Source organism: Onychostoma macrolepis, chromosome 07 (assembly GCF_012432095.1).
Source record: "Onychostoma macrolepis isolate SWU-2019 chromosome 07, ASM1243209v1, whole genome shotgun sequence".
NCBI classification, from domain to species: Eukaryota; Metazoa; Chordata; class Actinopteri; order Cypriniformes; family Cyprinidae; genus Onychostoma; species Onychostoma macrolepis.
In genome coordinates this window covers 13,981,858-14,008,640 of record NC_081161.1, presented here as the reverse complement: position 1 = coordinate 14,008,640, position 26,783 = coordinate 13,981,858, and the positions used below count along the sequence as shown (strand labels likewise).

At 37.3% G+C, this 26,783-nt stretch overlaps 2 protein-coding genes across 3 annotated transcripts in view; one reads left to right on the top strand and one right to left on the bottom strand.

The window, feature by feature from the left end:
• The window catches only part of LOC131543329 (solute carrier family 2, facilitated glucose transporter member 4-like), a 65,200-nt gene extending 44,351 nt beyond the window's left edge, over window positions 1–20,849 (bottom strand). The window contains exons 1-4 of the mRNA XM_058780563.1: window positions 20,535–20,849; window positions 18,337–18,432; window positions 17,098–17,258; window positions 16,266–16,390 (exon numbers count right to left, since the gene is read on the bottom strand). Of these exons, the coding sequence (XP_058636546.1) occupies window positions 16,266–16,390; window positions 17,098–17,258; window positions 18,337–18,432; window positions 20,535–20,567 (415 nt within the window). The 5' untranslated portion in view covers window positions 20,568–20,849. The remainder of the gene's footprint in view (window positions 1–16,265; window positions 16,391–17,097; window positions 17,259–18,336; window positions 18,433–20,534) is intronic.
• Window positions 20,850–25,594: 4,745 nt separating this feature from the next.
• LOC131543330 (cellular tumor antigen p53-like) overlaps window positions 25,595–26,783 on the top strand; it is an 87,569-nt gene continuing 86,380 nt past the window's right edge. The window contains exons 1-2 of one of the 2 annotated variants that reach the window (XM_058780565.1): window positions 25,595–25,747; window positions 26,498–26,607. In XM_058780565.1, coding sequence (XP_058636548.1) covers window positions 26,540–26,607 — 68 coding nt within the window. In that variant the 5' untranslated portion in view covers window positions 25,595–25,747; window positions 26,498–26,539. Of the gene's footprint in view, window positions 25,748–26,475; window positions 26,608–26,783 lie in introns of both variants that reach the window. The other variant, XM_058780564.1, reaches the window with a different exon arrangement.

The window sequence follows — 26,783 nt, the reverse complement described above, 5'->3', positions numbered from 1 at the left end:
TCAAACCATACACCTACGTTTTTTGCACATATAGTGCTATATGGAGTAAGAGGTCCAGATTCAAAATCGTTTACAGAGTGGTCATTTGAGCCAAACAAAATAAATTCTGTTTTACTTTCATTGAGGCTTAAGAAATTGCTTGTAAGCCAAAGTTTTAGTTTATCCAAACAGTCTAAAATAGGCTTTAAGGCCTGTTTGTTATCACTCTTCAAAGGGATATAGATTTGTGTGTCATCGGCATAAAGATGAAAAGAGACCCCATACTTATTAAGAATAGATCCTAGAGGAAGCATATAAAGAGAAAACAGTACCGGACCAAGGATCGAGCCCTGAGGGACACCAGATTTTAAAGATATTTCAGATGAGGAGTGGTTTCCAATACCATTTCCAAAATGTCCATTGTTTGAAAACAAGATTTTGAATATGTAGAAGTATAAAATAATTCTGTTATGCAGTTTGAAAACAGGATGGCTGTAGATAGAATGTTAGGAAAAGATTGTATGTAAAAATGGAAAATTAGTTGTATTTTCATTCCAGCTTTAGGATGCTGATGGAAGGAACACAAAAATTATGAGAGATATCAGATGGCATTAAAGCACGATTAAATATCATTCTATTATATTATTAGGTTGCTAATTCTTTATCTTTGTATTTGGACCAATATGTAAGTTAATGCTACCAGTAATTATCAATTTGCTCTTTACAGGATTAATGATTGGATTAAATGTATTTGAGTTTGTTTAGGAAAAGTGCTCAGAGGTGTTATAATGGGAAGAGAAGGCCAATATGTTCAGATGATCCAGTACCTCGGGAGGAGGAGGAGTATGATAGACTCCAGTAAAAGAATAGACTTGATGATCGTGTAAGAGAGACGTATTTGTAAAACATGCGATATTGGGAGAGTGATGTCATCTATTGGTTTCAGAAGATTTGGCGCACAGTCTTGCAGTGTGACTACCCCTACGATGAATGTCCAATTGTCTCCGTTTTTCAAGACAAGCTATGAGCAGAATTAATGCTAGAGAATTATTCTATCAGCCATAAACTCCGGCCCTCCCGTCCTCCGCTCACGGGATTCATCTGATATGTTGCCTTTTCTATATAAACACTGGTTCTGCCTCTGTTTTCATGTGGGTGTGTAGAGCTGGCTGATACACTATTCTTCGTAAATATGCCGGTATTGCCGCTGTTCATATACTTTTCATGACAGCCAACATTTCGGTCCCGTGTGCAATGCAGTTCGCAGTCACTGGATGTGTATGGGTTGATAATGTAAAACTCCGGACAAGTTTTCTTGCGTGCACCCGTGTGACATGTTCGTACAGTCTGACAAGTACAATCCTAAAGGACTTTTAAAACAAATCGCACAGTGTGAGCCCGGCTTAAGACTAATTGCTAAAGCTATCATTGTCTCTGCCTGTTTTCACTGATGCTGCCTTCAAGTGCTATCAGAATGATCGTGAATAGGAATGTTGTAGTTAAAAGTTGCATATGAAAGCAACGTGAGTCGATCACTTGAAGTTGTCGAGCTCGTAATCAGAAGTGGGACTTATAAAGTTTGTGATAGCATGAGACCAGCAACATGCTCAAAATCAGCACGTTTGGGCTCATACCCTGAAAGTTGCGATTTTAACAAGCTATAAAAATGTATCTGTGGGGTATTCTGAGCTAAAATTTCACACATACGCTCTGGGGACACCAGAGATTTATTTTACATCTTGTAAAAAGGGGCATAATAGGTCCCCCTTTAACTTTGTGAATGAATTGCTCAATCGCAAACTATGAGAGAGCGTGTGAACGCTATGGCGCATTTCCCGTATGTTGATGTGTTTTTTTCTTTACTTTCATTTGTGTAAATACTTTTGTTTGCTTTTTGGAAGTGCTAGGGAGAGGGTGCCATTTTCTTTGAACTTGAGATTTTTATGTTAGTCGGGGAGTAAGGTAAGACTATCATTTATTTATTTATTTTTTCTTCACAAAGTGAGAGTTTGTTTGTTTTTTGGATGGAGTTTTGCTCCATTCACCCTAGATTGAAATCTGTTTGTACGATCATGATTAAATGGGTCGCGGATTGTGTATGGTGAGGACTCTTTTCTTTCTCTCACGCTTTGACTGTTTTCATCTGTGGGTGGGGAAGAAGTGAGAGGAGGAGATGTAGGAATAATGGATTTTGATTTAACAGCTTTTACTCTCGCGCCCACGGTCAAACTTTTTAATAGTTGTAGGAAAAAATATTTAATTTTTATCGTGGAATTCTTTGATATTCAGATTCAAAGGGATACCACCAAACAAGTGCTTAAAGAAGATTTGTATGAGAAATTGATAGCTGCAAGTATTCTACCTAGGCAATTTGGTGATGATGATGAGCTTCAGACGGGTACAGCAGTGGATGCTGAAGCAGTGGGTGCTATGGCTCAAGAGGTAAGCCCAAATTTTGATTCTGTGCCTCAGGATTCAATGATTGCTTTAAAGTTAAGAGAGATGAATCTTTTAATATAGAAACAAGAATGTGAGGCAGAGATGATTAGGTTTGTTATGTTAGGGTGCTTTCACACCTGCCTCATTTAGTTCGGTTGAATCGCACTAGAGTTAATTTCCTTATTGGTGCGGTTCGTTTGGGCAGGTGTGAATGCAGCAATTGTACTCGAGTGCGCACTAAAAGTAGACCAAACAAGCGTACCGAGACCTCCTTGAAGAGGTGGTCTCGGTATGCTTTCAAACGAACACTGGAGTCGAACAAACCCAACTGCAAAAAGTACTGCACATTTTTCTACTAACCCAGCTACCTTAGTCGGCTGCGCTGTGCATTATGGGATGAGGACAAGTATTTGCCAACAGTTAGCACATTAGCAACATAGCTCCATGGCAGCTTGCAAACAAACTTGGAGTTGTGAGGAGGTATGGAGCTTCATAGAGATTTGGTCTGATGATCATATTAGGTCCCAACTTTCGAAAACTCACAAGAACACCGCAATCTTCTCATTGTTTAGCAAACAGCTCAGGGAAAGGGGGTTTCATAGATCTGTAGAACAGTGCCGGGTTAAGGCAAAGAAACTCCGCCAGCAGTACATACAAGTGTGGGACGCACTTAATAAAACAGGCAGCTCAGGTAAGGAGAAAGACAAGTTCCCCTGGTACGATGACCTCGATAATATACTTGGGACAAAACCAAACGTTGATCTGGTGGATGTTGTCGAGTCCCATGAAAGTTCAACATCGACATCGTCCGCTTCCAGTAATGCTACTGAATGCTACTGCAAAAGGGAAATATTTATAAATAATTACAATTAATTATGATTAATTACAATTATTTATATCGGCTGACAGTAATAACTGTAACAGAATTAAATTGCCATCAACTGATCTGTTCGTCCAGCGAACATTCAGTACAAGTTCATATCAACTCTAAGAAAGGATATTTCCGTGGCCACAGAAAATACTTTCCTATTAATGCATTAAAGCATGTAGCGAGGGTCAAAATCGTAAAGAGACATTAATTTGCAAAGCTGAACCAGAAACTCATGTAATTTGTGCACACAACTTTTATTAACTAACGAATAAACATACACTCACACGTACATACAAAAGGGGAGCTAAAGTGGATGAATGAAGCCATTAGAGAAACCAGAGAATGCAGTTATGGAAAGAGTCAGTTAACCACCTGAGTAAAACCATCAGCGCCGTTTATAACGGGGTCTATAACTTATACTAAACCTCTGTTTCGTTTAGTTAAATGTACGATACTTGCATTACCTTGGTCGTTGGTGAGTGTCCGGAATGCAGTCTCGGATGAAAGTCTTGATGGTTTCAAGGTATTGGATTCACGATCACGTTCTTCCGGGTTGAAGAGCGATGAATTCCAAAGATGTCCTGACTCGATGGTGATTGGGAGTTTCTTCCCAGGTAGAAAGAGAAAAAGAGCTAAGAAAGAGATCTGCTGAGGTCTGAGGACAACCAAAGGTTGAATGGAAAGTCAAGGCTGCAAGGCCTGGCACAAAAACTTAAGGGTTCAAAAGTGTTCTAGCTCACACATCTGGGGTGTCAAACAGCCAATGGTGTCTTGAACTTTTGGAGGGAAAGTTTACAACTCTTTGTCTCTGAACTTGGTAATTTGCATAGGTGATTTGCCTGGGGTTAATGCACAAACTACTAAAGATTCTTAGGACACTAATATGTAATATACACTGTCATTTAGATCATCCAAAGACGAATTGAAAGAAACCAAACATGGTACAGTTAAAGTGATATTAACAAGTGATCATAAGCATGCATAAAACAGTATACAATACACAAAAACATATACAAGAACGGTAATAATATACACAATGACCTGAAGGATGCGTGTGTTCATTCAAAGAAAGGTTTTTCTATGAAATAATTAGAGAAGAGTCCATTTTCATGGCATGATGTCTCTTTCCTAAGGGGATATGAAGTGAGTGTTGCTCTGCCTGCATTCCTTTGAGCAATAAAACTAGTGTTATCAGATCGGTTGCCATGGAACCCGGGAGCCTGGAGTCATCCTCAGACATACGGACACCCAGTATGTGTATTGGGTGAGGAGTCTGTGATTATTTGTTAATCTAATAACTAATTGATTTGTTAAATCAAATGAAAAATTGTATGTTTGATTGGTCCAAATGCTACATTTTCTTTGGCGCAACATGCATTGTACTTGATTCACAACATGGCATGACATGTTCATTTTCTAATCAAAATGTTTTTGTATCTAACAGTTAAAGTTACATTTGTCTTAAGTTAAACAGGCAATTTTCAAAAAACTTATTGTATTTTCAAACAATCTACCAGACACACAGCACTGTTGAAAAATAAAATTTTACGGTCCCACTTTATATTAGGTGGCCTTAACTAATATGTACTTACATTTAAATTTATTTTTTGGTACAATGCACTTATTGTGTACATACATGTTTTTACATTGTGCTTATATTTTTAAAAATACCTATATGTAATTACATCTGTAATTAATTTCTGTAATTACATTTATAATTACACTGTTGACCCATCCCTTACACCTTAACCCACCCTTAAACCTACCCATACCACACTGTAAAACCGAACAGTGAAATGAATGAAATGAAATGAGTTAATTTCACTCAAATAATAATGAAAGTTCATTTGACTTAATTTAAATAAGTTCTGTAAACTCAAAATGTAGTTGTCGTAAGGTGAACTTAAAATGATTGCGTTTTCTAGTTACCAGCATGCTTTGCATCAGACAACAAGGAAAATAAATGTAGGAATTAAATGTTATTTTGTGAGTTTCTGCACAAGATTAACAAAGAGAGACATAAGTTAGTACTTAAATGTTATGTTATGTTAGGATTTACATAGGTTTCTGTTATGTTGGTTTTGTAGTGTTACCGTTGTGGTGAAGAGTAGAGCCTGTAGGCTGAGGATGGACAGCAAAACTTAAAGACTATCTATACGGCATGTTGTTTGATTATTTATATGCAAGTGTTATGAGTCTTTTGGATAACAACATTAGCATCTGCCAGTGTGTTGTTGCTAACTAGCACTTAACTATAAAGATCTGAATGAATGTGTTGTTTATGGAAGCAAGTTATATATAATTATCATTGTGATGAATGGGGTGGGATCATGGAAACGAGGCTTGGCTCCCATTGCTCTCAGCCCCACCCCACTCGTCATAAAATTTTATGCTATACTAACTTTAAAAAATTGAGTTAGTTTACTCAAATATTTTGAGGCAGTAAGTTTCCTCAAATGTTTTGTGTATTCTTAACTTTTTACAGTGTGCCAAACCTGTCCCTAACCTTACCCATATCCCACTACAATAGCAGCAAAAGTGTTTTGCAATACAATATGACCACAATAAGTACATTGTACTTATTTTTTTAATGCAAGTACATAGTAGTAAAGGCCACCTAATATAAAGTGTGACCCATTTTACTGTCTAAATGTAGAAAAATAATGTTTGTTCAGCTGTGTCAAGTTTACATTTGTTACGAATTAAACAGAAAATAAAACAGTATTTTAAAGCAAAAGTGTTTCCATTCCATCCATATTAAATAAGAAAAAAAAAACATTTCAGTGGTGGTTCCTATATTAGCACATATGAATAACTGAAGATGAACTCATCAAGAGAGATGACACACCTCATCTGTTTTTTTAACGTACTGAATACTGAACACAGTATTCGTAGGCTTCGGTCATTCATATTGTAGCAAAGTAGCTACAAAGTGCGTTTCTAATGTTGTGTTGCTGCTGTGCGTGTCCCTGCTCATCGTGTACAGGCCCCTCTTCCTCTGCAACTCTTTCTCGCTCCAGAAATTCCTACTTCTGTACCTGACAGAAATTGCAGCACACAGCAAGCAGACACAACGCGGCTTACAAAAGTTATGTGGGCCTCATTTTCTTTAAGAAGGCAACGTCAGTGTCCTTTGAGGCACCCAAAGGACAATGGACACGCCTCTGGCTTGCTCAGTTGGGGACACTTAATTTCTAGCGATTATCGCCGATTTGATTGCACAGATACTATTTAAACTAAACTGAGCTAGACAATGACATCTCTGAATTCAATAATGAAATGCCTTTAACTGAAAATTGAGTGTTTAATCTTATCATTATACATTACTGACACTCTATCCTCCAATTTGATACTGTTAAGTGCTTTGACACAATCTGTATTGTAAAAGCGCTATATAAATAAAGGTGACTTGACTTGACTTGACTTGACCCAAAGGCACGCTCAACTGTCATACGGGATTGGCTTAATCTGTGGTAGAAGTTGAGCTGCTGTGGTTACTGCTACTCCTTCTGGGTAAGCTTTCATGAGCCAAGTTAGCAGAGGGTAAGCCGAATCACCCAAGAGAAGAAGAGGCATGTTGACCCCCTCAAACATTTCAGTCCAGTGAGGTAAAAGAGTCCCTGCACTGCCACGTTCACACAATGACGAGAGGGAGAAAACACAGGCATCGTGTATCTTGCCGGGCCGCCCAACATTAATATCCCAAAATCGCATTCTATGGTCCACCACACCTTGCAGAATGATTGAATAGTCTCCCTTCTGGTTGTAATAACAAGATGAGTTGTCAGGTGGAGCTCTGATCTTGATATGGGTTCCATCTATCGCACCTGCCACCTGAGGGAATCTCCATTTGTCTCAAAAACCCTGTATTATCTGCTTGAACTCTGCTGTGGAGGGATGCTTGATGTACAGAGGTTAAATTACCACATTTATGACAGTCACAAACTCTTGGGTGATAGCGCAACATGTTGATACCCCAACACCAAACAGTTGTGAGATAAACCTGTACTCCAGGTTTGTGGCTAACCTCCAAATACAAATTGCAACACGAGCCTCTACAGGCACTGCCTGTCTGTATTTAGTGTTCTGTCGGGTCAGCCAGGGCCGGAGAGTGTCACACAGTAGTTTGAAACTGCTTCTTCGTATTCTGAAGTTTTTCAGTCAATCATCATCAGTCCAGGTGGCATTGATGTGGGGCCACCAACTATGATTACGTGGGTATGTCCAAATGCTCCTGTGTTCAAAAGAAAGATCTAGTCATTATAACAACTTACAGGAAAATATATCTTAATTTAAATTATTATTATTATCATATGTAAATGCTATTATTAATATTGTTAGATGCATTGGGGCAGGGCCATTTTTGCTATTAATTTGTTACGATTTGTTACTTTGAATAAAAGTAGTAAATGCTCTAATATAGGCCTTCAATCTAGACAGATATTAAACTGTTTAATGACAAGCAAGCAGAAACATAGGCAGGGTTACCACACCACATCAGATTCAATGACTTTCCAGGCCCAGTTCTCTCAAATTAGAGGACCCAACCCAGCATAGTGAGAATGTTTATAATGAAAACTAGTAGGCTTTACTGCAGAAGCTCACAGCAAACAATTTTAAACAGAGAGAGAGGGCACAAAATTACCTGATGGATCGTTGGTAATATTTCCGGAAGATGACCATGTCACAGTTTAGCAAAATTAATTCACTCCTCTTCCTGAAGTGACTGGCAATGCATCTTTGCCGTTTGCAGTGCATTAAAACATTGTTTTCCAGCCGAATCCACGCTTCATTCTCGAAATGTATAGTTTGTCTAAAGTGATGTATACAAACTATATAGTATACGATGACCAGGGATACAATCATCCAGCGCAGTCGTCTCTCCATACTAAAAAGCAGTGTGTTGTCTGGCAGCTTTTCCTTCTCTCTTTGTTTACTTCCAGGAGTTCCGTTGGAATTTTCCCGCACGTTAATTCTGACCAATCGAAAAGCAGTTTCGGAAATACATTCAATGACACATCTGGCCAACGAGTGATGTGGATGTTGTCACATGACTGCATTTTGGTACGTTTCAACTGGTTCGGACCAGAGCAATCAGTGTGGTGAGAAAAGGACCCAAAATGGCAGAAAAATGCTACAATGTATTATTTGTTGCCCTTGGTCCGGACCAAATGAACCGAACCACAGATGTGAAAGCACCCTTTGAGAAGCAGGCAGAAAGAGATATTGAAATGCATAAATTGGATTTGGAATCTGAGCGGTTGGCCCGAAGGCCAATTCCAGTTCCACGTACTCAGCCTAGTTCAGTATCCTCACCCGTAATTACGACAGATAGCACTGTACCTGAAGATTTTTCCCATGCTGTTTCGAGTTATTTGTTTGACATTAGTAAGTATATTAGACTTGCACCTCCATTTAGGGAGGCTGAAGTCGACTCTTACTTTATTGCGTTCGAGCGAATTGCAAGTAAACTAAAATGGCCAAAAGAGATGTGGGCTTACAGAGAAAGCTCAGGAGGTTTGCTCAGCCTTACCTATTGAAGGTTCCCTTGAAACTGTAAAGTCTGCTGTTTTGTGAGCATACGAGTTGGTCCCCGAAGCCTATCGACAGACATTTCGTGAGCATGTGAAAACAGTCAAACAAACTTACGTAGAGTTTGTGAGAGAAAAGAGAGTGCTTTTTAAAAAGTGGTATTTCTAGCAGGGTTACATCCCTGGAGGAGTTACAGGAGTTAATCTTCTTAGAAGAGTTTAAAAATTGTGTTCCAGCTAATATCGTTGTATATTTAAACGAACAAAAAGTTACTTCTCTTGCTAATGCTGCAGTTTTGGCAGACGAATTTGTGTTGACACACAAGAATGTTTTTTCATGAGGGGCGACTGTCAAAACTCAGTTGGGGAATGCGGAGAATTCGGTACAGTGCATTACATGTTCATTTAAAGGTGAAACGACTCGTAAATCAAATGGGGGTGCTGATAAGCGAGTTTGTTTCTTTTGCCTCGATCCAAACCATCTGATTGTGGATTGTAGAGCATGGAAGCAGAAGAGTGGTGCTTCTAAGACTAAAAATGTCTAACATTTCCCATTTTCCTGCAAGCCTAACCTTTAAGTGCATTTTGGGGAACAAAAATGTTCTAACCTTGAGTAGTGTTGCAATAGTGAACACATAGACAAAGACGAGACTGCTAGACATCTGTCTGAAAATATGAATAACCATATGATCTTGTGATTTGAGGAACAAGATGAAGTAATCAGTAACAGAGACGGGTTGCTCATTTGACATTAATGATCCAATCATATTAAAGGAGAATGATGTAATGTGACATACTGTACCTTTTGATATGCACCTTTGCTATATAAACTCTTGTATTCTTTTGGTTGGGGGGCTCTCTGTAATTGGAATGAGGTCCTTCCGGCCGTGATTAAAGCATATTCAAAGGCATTGTCTGGAGTCTCTCTGGTTATTGCTGTGCAGCAGGTATTAGTCGAACATTAGAGATCAGGAACACTTAATACTAGTGGGAGGAGAGCAAAAGACTTAACACTCATAGAGTGCAATTAAATCCCTGACAGCAGCCAGGAAATTCCCACTCCTGAAGCCCCTACTTACCATCCTCATCTTCAGGCCATTGCCTCTCAGATACCTCCTCTCGATCTCTCATTGGGAGAAATCTTATCCATGCACATAAGGTCCGCAATAGCGAAATGGACCCCACAATGCTCCATATTCCCAACTGCTCGAACTGGGATGGGTGATTGTAAGAGATGTGTGCTTCGGTGGAGCTCACCAACCCACGGTGAGCACTTTCAAAACTAGTGTGCTTGAGAATGGCAAAATTTGAAGTAGCTTTCTTACACCTTGCAAAAACAGCATCAGTTTTAAAGAAAGGTTCACTAGTGAAGATCCCAGACTCTTTATAAGGAGCATGAAATTATCTCATGACATCGTAGCATGTCTTCAATCAAATCAATAAAGACAATATGCTTGCACTATCCGGAGAGGATGAGGCTTTCCTGGACATAATGGACAATGAATTCACCAAAAACAAAGCAAATAGTTGGGTGGCTCCACTCCCATTTTGCTGTCCCAGAGAGCGCCTGCCCAACAATAAGGACCAAGCTGTCAGTCGTCTTTTCTCACTATGCCATACTCTAAAAAAAGAAGGCAGACATGAAAGACCGTTATGTGGAATTCATGGAGACAATTTTCAAAAAAGGACATGCAGAGATTGTGCCTCCTCTTGAAGACAACAAGGAATGTTGGTACCTCCCAAGTTTTGGCAATTATCACCCACAAAAGCCTGGGAAGATTAGGATAGTGAGTGTTTGACTCAAGTGCTCAATACAACAACATATTCCTATATCAAGTTCTCCTCAAAGGCCGAGACCTGAATGATAGCCTGATAGGTGTGATCATCCACTCCAGATCTGACTCATGCTGTGATGGCAGACATTGAGCAAATGTTTCACAGTTTTCTGGTCAAAGAGGAACATCGAGATTACCTGCGCTTCTTGTGGTTTCAAGATCACAAACTTGATGGACATATTGTGGAGTACCGCATGAGGGTCCATGTTTCTGGCAAGTGCCCCTCCCTGTCGGTAGCTGTATACAGACTCAAGACAACAGCTGCAGAGGGAGAGTATGGAAGTGATGCAAGACTCTTTGTTGAGAGCCATTTCTACGTGGATGACGGGCTGAAATCGGTCAGTTCAGAAGCTGAGGCTACTGCGCAGAGCTCAACAGATGCTAACACGATCCAACCTTCACCTACACAAGATCTCATCTAACAGCCCCGTCATCATGAGAGCCTTCCCACATCTGATCTGGAAAACAACTCTACAGGGTCTCGATCTCTGTGTAAACTCACCAGCCATCCAACGAAGCTTAGGATTGTACTGGGACTTGTCAACAGATACATTTGTATTTCAAGTATCCATAAGCGACATACCTTACACAAGTGAGGAGTGCTATCTACCATCAACAGCTTGTATGATCCTCTAGGATTTATAGTACCTGTAAGCATTGAGAGTCGCTCCATTCTGAGAGACATCTCTGGAGATGCAGGTGATTGGAATGTTGTTTTGCCCAAAGAAAAACAAGAGCGATGACAGAAATGGAAAGATTCCCTCAAACATCTCCAAGGACTAAAAATCCCAAGAAGGTAAACATCCACTTTGTTGTCTACTGCGCACAGGAAAGAGATCATTGTCTTTTGTGATGCTTCTACTAAAGCTGTAGGCACAGCAACGTACTTGAAAATTACTAATGCAGATGGTCTCAGTGAAGTGGGTTACCTCTTCAGCAGAGCAAAACTAGCTTCAAAGCCAGATGTCACTATTCCTCGACTCGGGTTATGTGCAGCTGTACTCGCAGTTTGAGTAGCAGAAGTGTTTCAAGAATAGCTGGACACAACACTGGATGATGTGAGATTCTACACTGACTCTAAGGTAGTGCTAGAATATATCTGCAATGAAACAAGGCATTTCTATGTCTACGTTCTAGAGCCCTGCAGTGACCTAAAATCTAGGACCGAGTCCGACCCAAGCCCGTCTTTTTCCTCCCTTCTCCCAAAACAGCATATGCTACTGTTTCAGCTATTAAAATAGTTCAGTTTTGTATGAAATGGCAAAGGGATTGTGTTTTCGTTTCGTTATTTTATTAAGTTAATTTAGAAAAATGTTTGAAGCATTTTTTATTCGTTAAATGTAAGTTTTTGTTTTTTAAAGCAACAACCAAGTGGTCAGCGGCAGACAGTGAGTTGATCATAGCCTATGTTTGAAAAATTTAGCCTTCTCAATTCATCACAACTTGTCTAAAATTAAATCTAATATTATAAAACAGCTCTACAATGTTAGTTTAAACGCTTAAACTAGATAAATGTGCACTGACACATTTTCAATCGTTTGTGCGGAGAGTGGAAGCTGAAGCTCGCTTTACAGGACGTGGAGGCACCAGCGCGATCACTTGCATTGAAAACATTTCTAAATACACCGTCATTTTTGCTCATAAAAGGTAAGAGTAATACATTGTTCGGAACTGTAAAGGGTCTACTTTTATTTGTGTGCACTCACAATATCAACAATACCATGCTTATATAAAATAAAAAAATAAATAAAAAACAGGATGCGCTTTCTGCAGTTTCGGTTTTGAGAGGGAGCGCTTCTGATAAACCGAAACACAGTGAATACTTGCCTCACTGACTTGATAAATATATCTATAGAAAGCTTTGAATTACTACTTTAAAACGAAATAATTCAAATCGAAAACAAAAACTCTTTCATTATAAAATCCCTAAAGATGCATTTCTCTCTAAGGGCGTATCCAATGAGGAGATGGCGAGTCAGGATTATCATCAAATGCATGGATGATCCAAAATGCAGCTTTTCCCGAAGCATTGGGAACTTTTAGTTACTCCCCACGCTCCAACTTCTCCTTGATGCTCTGCATGGTCAACTGTCACCTGTATGCTAATGCGTGCGTACACGTTGCGTAGGCGATGTATAATATTTATAATATAATCAAAATGACAATGTTTCATTTCATACAGTAGCCTATGTGTGCTATGCGCGTATATGGGCACAATAAAAGGAGAGAAGCTAAATGAGCCCGAGTCCAACCCGGGACCCGACGGGCTTGCAGACCTCTATTCTGAATATGTTTGGCAATAAATAAATGTGACACGCATAGAACTAAACTCGCTATTTAGGCATAGAGCTGAGTTTTTAATGCACAAGGTTCGAAGAACCTATTATTTTAATGGTGCTAAGCCAAGTCATCTTTTAGCACTTAGACTAAGGCAGCATTTCCCAATCCCAGTCCTTGCGCCCCCCCTGCTCTGCATATTTTGTATGTATCTCTTATCTCATACGACGTTTGTTCTATTCGAACGCAAGTGCCCTGCAAAGTGGACATCACAGGATATTCCGCCATGATTATAGTTCGAAACGAGTGTGTATGTTCCATTCAAAGGGCATTAAAGTGTGCGAAACGTGAATTAAATTGTATTTATTTACAGAGGTAGGCTATATGTCACACTCGTCTGTGTGTGAAGACGCTGCAGGAAGCGGCGCAGTGCAAATCTGTGAATGAATGTTCCGAAGTGAAGTAAAAATTGGACTAAAACACTGGACTAAGGAATGCTGAAAAAATTAAAATATTATGGCAATTCAATCTCTATTGGTTTGATAAGTGATCCCAAAGACACAAATAAAGAATAAAAAAAAAATAATATATATATATATATATATATATCAGAATTTATATAGGTCAGATTTTATCTTCAGTAAGACTCTATGCAATAACTTTTTTTCAGGATTTGACCCTTGACCCTCTGAAACAGAGGTGGCATCCTTGGGACGCTCTAATTTTTTTGGATGAGGATGCTCTTACACTTATGAAGAGGGGTAAGTTTCCTGGATGGGATAGAATCCCTCCTGAATTATATATGTCCTTCTTGAATCAGCTGGGACAGCCCTTGTTAAATATGATTCATCATTCCATTTAAGTGGGTTGTTTTAACAACAGTACTAATATGGCTATCATTACTTTGTTACCTAAACCTAACAAAGATCTGACTCTGTGTGGAAATTATAGACCGTTGTCTCTTTTAAACAGTGACGTGAAATTATTCATTAAAGTTTTGGCCTCTCGCTTAGAGGCATTCATGACTAAATTGGTGCATAACGATCAGACTGATTTTTATCAAATCTTATCTTGCTGTTGATTATGTTGGTAATGTAAGCTATGTCCTTGAATGCTAAGAAAGCCTTTGATAGGCTTGAATGGCATTACCTTTGGTAATCATTGGAATAGTTTGATTTAGGCAGAGACTTTATCAGTATGGTCAAAATACTATATGCCAATCCCTCTGCTGTGGTCATGACAGGTGGAATCACCTCTCCAAAGTTTTCCATATTATGCTGGACACATCAGGGTTGCCCCCTCTTGCCACTCTTGTTCTCTCTCTCTCTCTCTCTCTCTCTCTCTCTCTCTCGAGCCTCTTGCACAGAAAATTCATCAACATTCTTTGATAAATCCTATCACATTTTGTAATACTTCACATTTCATTATACACAGATGACATCCTGTTATATAACAATGATACAAATCTATCCATCATATTTTGTCAGTCTTTAACTCTTTTTGCCAATTCTCTGGGTATAAGATCAATTGGAACAAATCTGCAGTGGTGCATTTAAATAATTTATCTGTTAATTCTGTTTTACCATCTTTTATTCTAGTTGTTACCAGTTTTAGATATTTGGGTGTGGACATCTTTCCGTCTCTACACACATTAGCTTTGAAACATTTCCGGGGTATATGCATATATAATCGTGTAGAGAATGTTGACTCATTGGTCAACATTACCTTTATCTTTACACGGCCAGGTTTCTTTCATTAATATTGATATATTACCTTGCATTAGGTATGTTGCAGGGATGTTGGTGGACTTGCACTACCTGACTTTAAGCTTTATCATTGGGTGTTTATCTTGCGCCCTCTCACAGTGTGGCTGAATCCTGATTCGAATGTATCTTGGCAACCGATTGAATTTAATCTGGCTCTACTATATAGACTACAGGATTTGATCTATTGCAACATTCCATTAAAGAATGTGAAACAATGTATTGGTCCTGTTATGTCATATCTTCTTTCTATCTGGCAGGCTGCCTCAAAGTTTTCCCATAATGATCATAATTGGTATTCCCATTCCCTATTATTCCGTAATCACAAACTTCTTTCAGTTAATAAACCTTTTGTTTTCTCTGTTTGGAGTGATAAAGTGATCAATGTTTTGGCCGATGTTTGGGGGAACAATGGTTTACAGTCCTTTAATGATTTACGAGCAAGATATAATTTACCAGGCACTTCTTTTTTCTTATATCTGCACTTGAGATCTGCCATGCATTCATATGGGGTCCCTTGGGGCTCTAGTATTCCTTGTCTCATCTTACATAAATTGCTTACTTCATATGAGGGTACACAGGGTATGGTTTTTTTGTTGTCATTTTTGGAGGCTTCTTATAAAAGGCTCCCAACTGAGGATATTTGGTACAGGGATATTAATGGGGCTGGCTCAGAGTAATACCAAAATGTTGGGATTCAATATGGGCAAATCTCAAACATGTCTCTAAAAATCCTAATCATCAGCTAATTTATTTTAAGATGATTCATAGGATGTATCTCACTCCCAGGAAGCATCAATTAATGAAGATTTCCACCTCCCCTAGATGCAACTTTTGTTCTAATGGATGCATAGGTACATGTATGCATGTTTTGGGACTGCCCTAAAGTCAACAAAATTGGAGACAGGTTTCCACAATTTTGAAGGCCATTTTGGACTTGAAGGTAGCTTGTTGTGATGATTCCCTTTGCACTTTCTCTCTAACTCGGAAGAAGTTGTTTTTCTATGGATGTTTGCTAAAAAATGCTCGCCTTGCGCTGAAAACCTCCACACTCTCTAGCATGGACTCACTGGATGCAGTCGTTTCTGGGCATTGCAAATTTGGAGCTTTCAGTAGCAAGATTACATGGAGCTTCTCAGAAGACTTGGCATGGATAGATGCAATCTCAAAAATCAAACGGGTGTAAGACCTATGCCTTATGTTTCTAACTTTATGCTTTCAGTTACTGTAATTGGTTTCTGTTTTGCACTATTTTGAAAATGTTTTATTATATTTTCAAGGTATTATTGGGAGAAGGGGATGGAGGGTTTGGCCGCCTTGGGTATGTGGGAGAAAATTATTCAAATGTTTATTTGTATTTTTGTATGTAGATTCTATAACATAATAAAAAGTTGATCACAGAACTTGTCAACACAGAAGTTGATTTCAGATGAAAGAATATTTAAGAATAAAATGAAATTAAATCAACTTTAATGTACTCTTTTAGTATATCCTATAATATATCCCAAATACCATTAATATGTCCTAGATACCTTGTTTGTAATGTGTAAGAAAAAGAGTGAATGCTTACCACAATATGCCCCAATGGTAAAGCGTCCTAAAATCATCATTTCAAATGACCTGCTGATTTTGGACATTCCCATTAGGCCTCCACCAATAAACGCAAGGACGTTATTGATAAGCATTGCTTTCCTCCTAGCATAAACAGAGAACATCAAATATTGTACCTGTATGTAACAAAATTGAAAGTTTGGATTTGACAATTTCAAGAAACAGAACAGAATTAATTTCCTCCATATATTGAAAGGCCATTTTCTGCTGACAGTATATTTTCTGATGTTCTTTAGGTGAGTACAGGTGTGCCACTCCAATGTTATGCATGTCAGCTAAAATAAATCACAAAGGAAAGCACTGTGGCCATCTCTGTCCATGACATCTTAAGGGCATTTCATCATTACCTACATAGCTTTTGTAACCCATAACTGGAGATATGAATGCCCGTATCACCACTATGGCCTTCAACAAATTTGCCCTATTGTAAGAGTAGTTAAAATCACTTTGGATTAATTAGATAAACAATAACCCAGTCCTTTCTTAAACTTTTTCACTTGATGATATGGTTTGAATTTGCCCATCCCCTTCCTGCTTTTCTTCACTCCCTCTTTATTTTCTTTCACTCTCTTTTTACTTAATCACTACACTATATATAAAAATAGATATTGTAATGTTATATTATTGATACCTTGAAGAAGATGGTGGTTTTACAATGGTTTTACAATCAGTCAATAAATTACGAAACTGATCATTATCAGTACAAGTACCATGCCAATCTTAAGTCCGAACATTATTTGTTTTAGTTACATTCAGTTTCATATATAATAAAAAGTCAATATAGAGCTGACCTGCCAAAGAACTCTGAGATGATTCCCACAGAGAAAGAGGACAGCATGCCCCCAATGGAGAAGATGGCAACAGAGAGTGACCACAGAGATGTCAGAGTTTGTGGAGGGATTGGTTCTGCATATCTTTCCATCCATGTTGAGTTATAGTCCTGCTCAATGATCTGAGGTCAGATAGATGGAGAAACAAGGGAAGACAAGAAGAGGGTGACATGAGACATTAGCACTCCTAGGATAAATTCATCCCCATATCACATTCAAATTCTTATGCTACAGCATTAGTTAATTTTATGTTTTGTATATTACTTTTCACCTCATGACAGAAAATATCTTTCTTATCACATTTGAATGCAAATGCCTAGTATTGTTTTCTAAAGCAGGAGAAAGGGCTTCAGCTGTGCTGAATCTGAGGCACAGACCAATGCAATTTGTGAGCTGTACATGAATGCAAATGTAAAATTACTCATTTATTACTCATTAAATTTATGGGCAAAAGAGTTGGAGCACATCTGGGGTTTACATACACTATTATTCAGACATTTGGGGTCAGAAAGATTTTTAAAATATTTTTGAGAGATGTTTTAGAATTTTTTGCCTTACCATAACTGAGGCTGCATTTAATTGATCAAAAATACAGAAAAACAGTAATACTGTGACTATTATTACAAATTAAAATTAATTTGAAATGTAATTTATAGCTGTGATGGTAAAGCATATATATTTACAAGACCATGTACAAGAACAAAGAGATTTCCAAAATGTGACCTTTAGTAGATGAAACAATAACATAAGCATAAGCTGTATGTTATTTTGGTCTCATCTGTGGAAATGTCACATCTAAATTTTCGCTCTCCCATGTGCCCTCAAAGCACACTCAAGGATTAGATGTTCCTGATTTGCTGTACATTGTAAGATGTAAGCAAATGTTTTCACACTTTGGAAGCTTATAATGACACATTGGAGTTAAATTTAAAAAACAATTTAAATGGCATAAAAATTATTTTGAGGGACTGTAGATGCATTTGAAATGATTATAGCTGAATATTAAAATCTTATATAATATAGCCAAAACTGCACTTTAAATATTAGGTCACTGTTAATAAATATAGTCACAATCGTTTAGACAACATAATATCCAGCTGTTTCGAAATTAAGCTTTAACAATACTTATTATACATATACATATTATAATATGTCCAAAATATTTATGAGCAACAGATTTAAGTATAGATTAATTATTACCTTCTGTGGAGCATTGATGACTCCAATGTTGTAGCCAAATTGAAGGGAACCCAGAACAGCAGTAAACACTGACAGTGCGAGGGTTCCAGTTATTCTCTGCAGGACACCAACATTTATAATGTTTATAACTGCAATATCATAAGTCCATTGAAACTAAACAATTTTATCTGCACACTGTTGGTCAAATCTGTAACACTTTACAGTAAGGTCCCATTATTTAATGTTATTTAATGCATTAACTGACATTAACATTAACTATAAATGAGCACTAGATATTCTACAGTATTTATTAATCTTTGTTAACCTTAGTAAATAAAAAAGAAAAAAGCTCAGGCCCATTAAATATTAATAGACAACTTTTGATTTTAATGTTAGTAAATGTTGAAATTGACATTCACTATGATTAATAAATGCTTTAAAAGTATTTTTATTGTTAGTTCAGCTAATGTACAAATGGAACTATTAAAATAGTCAAATATCAAAATGAAACAGATACAAATCTGTAATGTAACAGTTACAAAAAAGGAGGTTATTACAGCAATACTGTCATCCTCAGACCTGTCTAGCTATTATTATGAATATGTATTTTATATGAATAAATATTGTAATTCTGTATTTATACATTGGACTAAAATGTAAATATATATTTAGAATTGTTGTAGATAAACATGTAAGAGAGATATTGATGGTGATCTTGTTAACTGGATGGCTATGCAGACCCTCAGGGACATAATTGCCTCAACCTCAACCTGCGCATACAACGCAACCATTAAGTCATAGAATACAATGTCTTTACAGCAATATGTTCAACATTTGAAATGTTGAAAGCAATATATGCATCTGATTACTCTATATTCATTTTTAATTAAGGATTGCAGCTTTTTAAAGCTTTATACTGATTTTGATCTGTTCTGTCTGTTTGTCATGTGTTTAGAGGTAAATGGTTCAGTCTGTTCCTATGTCTTTGTGGTTCATGTGGCATTAGCTGCATGGACCACACACCTGTCTTTTCACTGAGTGACAGCAGCGCAGCACAGAGCAGACCCCTTTCTTGTTTATATCTGCTGACACTATTAATTAGGAGTGTCAAACACACCTCTCTAACCAAATGCTATATATATATATATACACACACACACACACACACACAGACAAGATGCATCTAAATTAATTCTATATAAAATAAATTAAAATCATTTGTTGCTCATATTTTCATTGTTTTATGATGTAATACAAAAAAAAAAGAAAAAAAAAAGAAACAAACTAATGTAATGCAAAGAAAGAAACAAACTAAATTAACTTTTTTTATTTTTTCCCCTCACTGGCATGACCCAGCTATTTTGAGATTCAAATGGGTTTTGTAATGATACACAAAAACAATGTCAAGAGAGACATTATGTCTGCAAAGCATTTTTATTTTTCAGTTTCAGCTAAATAAAGGTTTAAAAACTACTCTTTTTGATCTGAGATGTAAAAGCAACATATTTCTTTAGTAAATTGTAAATACAGTAAATGTTTACAAGAAAAGTTTTCTTGCTTATCATGTCTAGAGGTGTACTGTACTTTTGCCAGTATATACAAAACGTTAAAGTGAGGTCTTTACACATACTGGTGTAACAACAATATTGTTGAGGTTGGCAATTAGTGGTGTCTCAGGGTCATGAATACTGTCATCACACCACAAAGTGTGGTACCAACAAGTATTGGTATTCAGCTAGTTACACTATCATTTAAAGTACACTGTGTGACTGCAATGCTTTTACTAAGTACCTCTAGGTCATTTAAAAGCAAAGATTTGACCTTGAAACATGTGACCATTTACATACTTCCTCTAACTGCAATGTTGACTTTATTGCCATTTAATACTCTCGCTGGATCGCAATATTTTGGGATAACTTTATCATCGTACCAGAACTGACAGAAGCTGCACATCTGAATGTGAATGTAATATTTAATCAGACACATTCTCATAATCTATAATTTATTAACTCTCATAATTTATTTTAGGTTTTTAAATCAAATAATAACAGCACAGCCATTGCCGTAAACATAAACATACTTTTGTTTTATTTAGAAGCAATTAAAAATTTGGTTTAAAATGTTTATATTTTAAAGATTCAAGTTAAACAGTCATCATCAGAGTGTATCACAGATCACACTATCTAACATACATAATACATAATCTATATTTTCATTACCTCCCCTCCCAGCTGCTGAAACCCAGCCGGCATGACGCTGAGCGTGTGAGACTCAAAGTTTTGGTCCTGTCTTGCAAGTCTTCTCCAAACAGTATTATTCCAAAGCACTGATCTGTGAATTTAATTGGTCCTTTTAAACACACACATAGACAAGAGCTAGTTAAAAAAAAAAAAAAAAAAAAAAAGAACAACAAAGTATAGAATATGGATCTAGACTCAAGTGTTACTCCAGTGTCTATAATTTCCTCTGTGACACATGAGGTTTGAAGAGGAGGGCATGGGGACACATGCTCACACACTCTCCACCCGCATTTATTTTTGAAGTTTGGGCTGAGGCGGAGGGGAGGGGTTTAGATCTATGTGAAAAGTGTAGCAACAGTGACTAGACTTTCCATTAGCTCTGGTCCTACAAGGTTGGTTTGTCGATGCACAAATTGTCCTTATGTGTCATTGCGTATAAGAGTAAGGGTACAGTAGCATGGCTTGCATGAAGTTTGCTTTAGTTCTAGTTTAGTTTTATTCGTTTTTATTAGCACAGACCTAAAGAGAAAGACACATTACATTTTGTGTAGAACTGAGACTAATTACTATAAAGTTAAACATTAATACACTGTTAGACATTATGTATATCCTCACTAATAAGCTGAAAGTATTATTTGAATGTATGGTTTGAGATATTCAAAGATTCACTTTGTTGGTTCAGCTTCCACCACATGATTAGCTGGGTCAAAAGCGTCCAGATACCCAGCCTGGTGGTTTAGAACCCAACAGCATGCCAAGAGTGGTCAGCTGGGCTGACCTAGTCTCTATTGTCCAGCTTTTCATAGCTTAAAAATCCCTTTCTATTTTGGAACACATGCCGAAGGGGTCACAAACTCTGCCTATAACCCCCTCCCCACAAACTCATTCCCATGTCACACGAAAAGAATCCTCCCGAAGCAACAGGTGTTCCTCAATTGTGGACTGTACCACTTATATCTTGAGGTGTGCAGGGTCTTCTTTTAGTTAAAATTTGTGAGGCTAGGGGTTAAAGTCTGAAACCAAAACAATACAATTGATGCAATGGAAAAATGTCTGACGTTGTTCACTCAATTTAAAAGCCCTAATTACCACATACCCCTGGTAGTTTAACATGCTTCCAATTCATGCCACTTTCTCTCCTTTGCTTGTCTTGTTCCTATGAAACACCTCTCTCCTTGATCCTCTGATGTTCCTGGCAAAGAAAGGGTGGTTAAATCTGATACCTGTCAGCTGAAGGGCCCCAGCTAGAGTCATGTGTGCCTTTCTCACTGAACCCAGAGAAACCAGATCCCTTAAAAACGGACACAGGGTCTGCTACAGAATTAAAAATGTAGATCCAGTGCTCAGTGTAGACCACGTGACATTTAAAATCCATTTTTGATTTGATGCTCTTATTTTTATGTATCACCTCAAAATAAATAAATTGCATTTTTCAAATGTGATAACATGTCTAAAATAAAAATAATAAAAAAGGGCATTAATCTATATTAGTCATTAAAGTATTGCAACGTATTTCAAGATCGGAACTCTTGAAAAAAAAGAGGCTTATTATTAATTATTATTATCATTAGATTAATTTTAATGAGCTGAAAAGAATGCACATCACACCTCTGTTTATCAATTTGCACTGGCTACCAATAGCTGCTCGCATAAAATTCAAGGCATTAATGTTTCCCTACAAAACCACCACTGCCTCTGCACCCCTTTACCTAAATTCATTACTTCAGACTTATGTGCCCTCTAGAAGCTTGCGTTCTGCAAGTGAATGGCGCATTATTGTGCCATCTCAAAGAGGCACAAAATCACTTTCACTGACTTTTACATTAAATGTTCCCTCCTGGTGGTATGAATGAATGACATTTATATAGCGCTTTGTGTATTGCTGTACACCCAAAGCGCTTTACAATCATGTTGGGGGGGTCTCTCCTCAATCACCACCAGTGTGCAGCATCCACTTGGATGGTGCGACGGCAGCCACAGTACAACGGCGCCAGTGTGCTCACCACACACCATCTACAGGTGGAGAGGAGAGAGTCATAGAGCCAGTCAAGTGGATGGGGATTATTAGGAGGCCATGATTGACAAGGGCCAGTGAATGGAATTTGGCCAGGACACCGGGGTTACACCCCTAGTCTTTACAAGAAGTGCCATGGGATTTTTAATGACCACAGAGAGTCAGGACCTCAGTTTAACGTCTCATCCGAAAGACGGATGACCTGCCCAACTCAATCCTTAGCCATCTTCAAGAATCGGCTAAAAACACATCTCTTCCATCTTTATTTGACCCTCTAACTCTAGCACTCTCTATTCTAATTCTGTTCTTTAAAAAAAAAAAAAAAAAAAAACACACTCCCTTTTAGAATTGCACTCTATCCATTTACTAACTGCTTGTTTTCTTTAAAAACAACAACAAAAACAAAACTAACACTAGCTTTTTCTTTTTCTTTATTATACAATTAACAAAAAAATATATACATTTATGTCATGGTCTGTCTGAATACTCGATTCTGATTGGCTGGCAGGTGTTGATTGAATTCGTTGAACCGCACAGGTAGTTCCAGGTCAGTTTAATCAAGTTCTATATTAATGCGCTTCCTATAAACATTGGTAACCATAGTAACATAGAGTTACTCCGCTGCGCGTCTGGCGGTTCTTCGCCTCCATGTCGTGCATTCAAATCGTTTAATGCACAGCTAGGCGTTGATTATCCCTTACATACATATATATATATATATATATGGGTCATTCTACAGAAACGTCCACTTTTCTGTCCCTAGACTTTAAAGAAATATTACAATTGAAATACACATTAGGGTTACAATTTTTTTAATATTTTAAAATGAAACAATGTTATTTAAACAATTACACCTTCATGAGCCATCAATGTGGTATTATTTATTTTTTATTAATTATATAGAATTATAAGTACCACAAAACTGCTTGTCCCCACAGCCATGTACAGCAGGAAAGTGCTTTATTTTGAGGTCAAAAACAGGATTTTCTACCATTTAAAATACAAAAGTCTATTCATAACTATCAAATATATGATATAAATGGCATAAAACAAAATGCCAAATAAATATTATAAAATGTATAATGAAAACAGTGGTCCCCTGGAGTTGTGTCACTGGTGTTACCGCTTAAAAAAAATAATAAATCACACCGATGACATCACTCGACTTCCTCCTTCCTATTTTCTAAACATCTATGAAAAAAGGCCCATGTTTAGTCCACTGTTTCTTTTCAGTTATGAGAAATTTTCTCATTTATCTCATGATTTCATATGAAGCTTTTAGTTGATGTCACTGGTGTGACCCATTTATTGTTAGGGAATTGTAAAAAAAAACTATAATACAAATGGATTAAACTACTTAATTTAGTGAGTATACCATGATTGACAACAAGTGGCTTGATACCTTGCAGCAGACATTTTGTAAAATGCATTTTTCATGAAAATTGTCACTGGTGTTACTGTCACTGTTACCTTCCTTATGGATAACACCAGTGACGATCAATATATCAGATCCAATGCATGTCACTGGTGTTACTGTCACTGGTGTTACTGTACTGTTTTTGTCTGTTACATTAAATAAATAAAACATAATCTCCTTATTTCTTGCATTTTCATTATTTTTCTGTAACTCTGACTACATGTGCTGAATTTTTTTTTTAGAAATAATATTTCATAAAAACTTTTAATATTGCTAAAGAAGGTAACACCAGTGACAAAAAAATGATACATATGGTCTTGAAATAACAAAAAAGCTAAAAAATATATAATTAAGCTGTCATTTATATGTATTCATAAAGTCAAAAGGTAATCTAATAATGTGGTCTAAGTTTAAATGTAAAAAAGAAATAAACATTTTAAGACATTTTGCCATACCAAAAGTGGACGTTTCTGTAGAATGACCCATATATATAAAACAGAATATATATGTATTACGAGGTCTCAGGTGTGAATGGGGAGCAGGTGTGTTAAATTTGGTGTTACCGTGCTGCAGCTCAGTTTCAGGGTCTTGGCAATCTTCTTATAGCCTACGCCATCTTTATGTAGAGCAACAATTCTTTTTTTCAGATCCTCAGAGAGTTCTTTCCCACGAGGTGCCATGTTGAACTTCCAGTGACCAGTATGAGAGAGTGAGAGCGATAACACCAAATTTAACACACCTGCTCCCCATTCACACCTGAGACCTTGTAACACTAACGAGTCACATGACACCGGGGAGAGAAAATGGCTAATTGGGCCCAATTTGGACATTTTCACTTAGGGGTGTACTCACTTTTGTGGCCAACGGTTTAGACATTAATGGCTGTGTGTTGAGTTATTTTGAGGGGACAGCAAATTTACACTGTTATACAAGCTGTACACTCACTACTTTACATTGTTGCAAAGTGTCATTTCTTCAGTGTTGTCACATGAAAAGATATAATAAAATATTTACAAAAATGTGAGGGGTGTACTCACTTCTGTGATATACTGTGTATATATATATATATATATATATATATATATATATAAAACCTTGCTACGCGTACTGCGTTAGGCTAACTTATCTACATGGAAGGGAAGCCATACCACAAATGGTAGCTATAAACTGCTTAAGTTAACTGGATTTCAGATTTACTGAATAGAAAGTGCTGTTTGTGTGTCTGCCATTGCATTTGGAACTTGTTTCAAGCACAACAGAAGTTTCATTTTCAAAAATGTGGATTTCTGGTTTAATTTGGGGAAATGTTTATGTTAGCTATCAGTTAAAAGACAGAGAGATCTCAGTCCTTCGGTGAGGACTAACAGAGATGGCCATTTCCAGTGTGACAAATCTGCCAACCTTTGTTCTTTAAAAAACAACAATCTTAAATGATATGTCCAATATGTAACCAAAAATATATTTAGTATTCATTGCTGCCTTCTCCATATAAAGGGTCTCTAACTAGCAACGAAACAAAACATTAATTTCCTGTCAATTTCTTATTTAAAATTATTGATCGTGAATTCAAAAAATGCACTTTAATAATTCGCGCCTGTCACGTGACCGCTCCCACGTGACTGCGGTCTTTTTCACTGTGATGTATAGGAAGTGTCGTCTGTGAACTGCAAAATAGTTATCTAAAACAACACGTGTGCTCTTTCAAGATCCGAAAGCGTCAAGTGTGTAGAGATTTGGAAAAGGAGTTTCACTGGGAGGGAGGTAAGTTATTGATCCAGATCGATACGCTGATTAATTACCACGCACGTTTGAAAGTCGTCTTTATGTAAGCTAACAAACGATGAAAAAATGTTCCTGTCTTAAGTCAAGATGAAATATGATTGATGTTAACATAGGGTTTTCTTCTTTTATTTTACGGGTTATCTGACAGGTTATAATGCCACGTTGCTCACATTAATCGATTTATCGATGTTTAGATTAGGGCTTGATGCGAAAGAACGAGACATATTTATCTTTAAACACGGAGATGTTTATTAGCTATGTATTTCCTCTTATGTGAACATCAACACAACACACTCCTTTTAGTTTATCAGTATTTTCCATGAGATGTTTTTGATCCCACATCGAAATCTAGTGTGTCAATTGCTTTGTTACAGTATCCAGTTACAGTTAGTTTGTTGGGTTTGGTCCTAATTAGGTGGATTTTTTTACCCATCAACACTAAACCCCAGGATCTGTAATAACACCATCACAGTGTTTTGACAATGGTTGGATAACAGATATTTTGGATGCGAAAAAGTTTTGAAAAATTATTTTAAGTGACGATCCGTGGTCTGTTTCTGGTTCAGAGAGGCATTTTCCGCTAGAGACGGTAAATGTTACAGTTGCATAGTCCAATATGTTGTTAATATTTTTAATTTTATGCACACTGGGCTTTTTTGTGTTTGTTTATCGAATATTTTGTTTCTTTTGTCCCGGTCTCTTGCTAGTTTCTATTTCTACTGTCTCCAGTGCCCTCTATTGGCCGTGAATCAGGCTGCAGGTAGCGGTGCCATGAGTGATAAGGAACTGCTAGAGCTGCCCATGAGCCAGGGCAAATTTGAGCAGATTTGGGGAGACCTGTAAGTCCAGACACAGTTGAGTTATAGGAATGGATCACCACACTAATCCAATTTTTAATTATTATTTATTTTATTTTTTTTGTGAGGTCTGACAGTACAATGAAATGTACAGCAGCAGCACACATACTACACCAGAAGATTGCATTAGTCACAAACATGGATCATGCTTGTACATT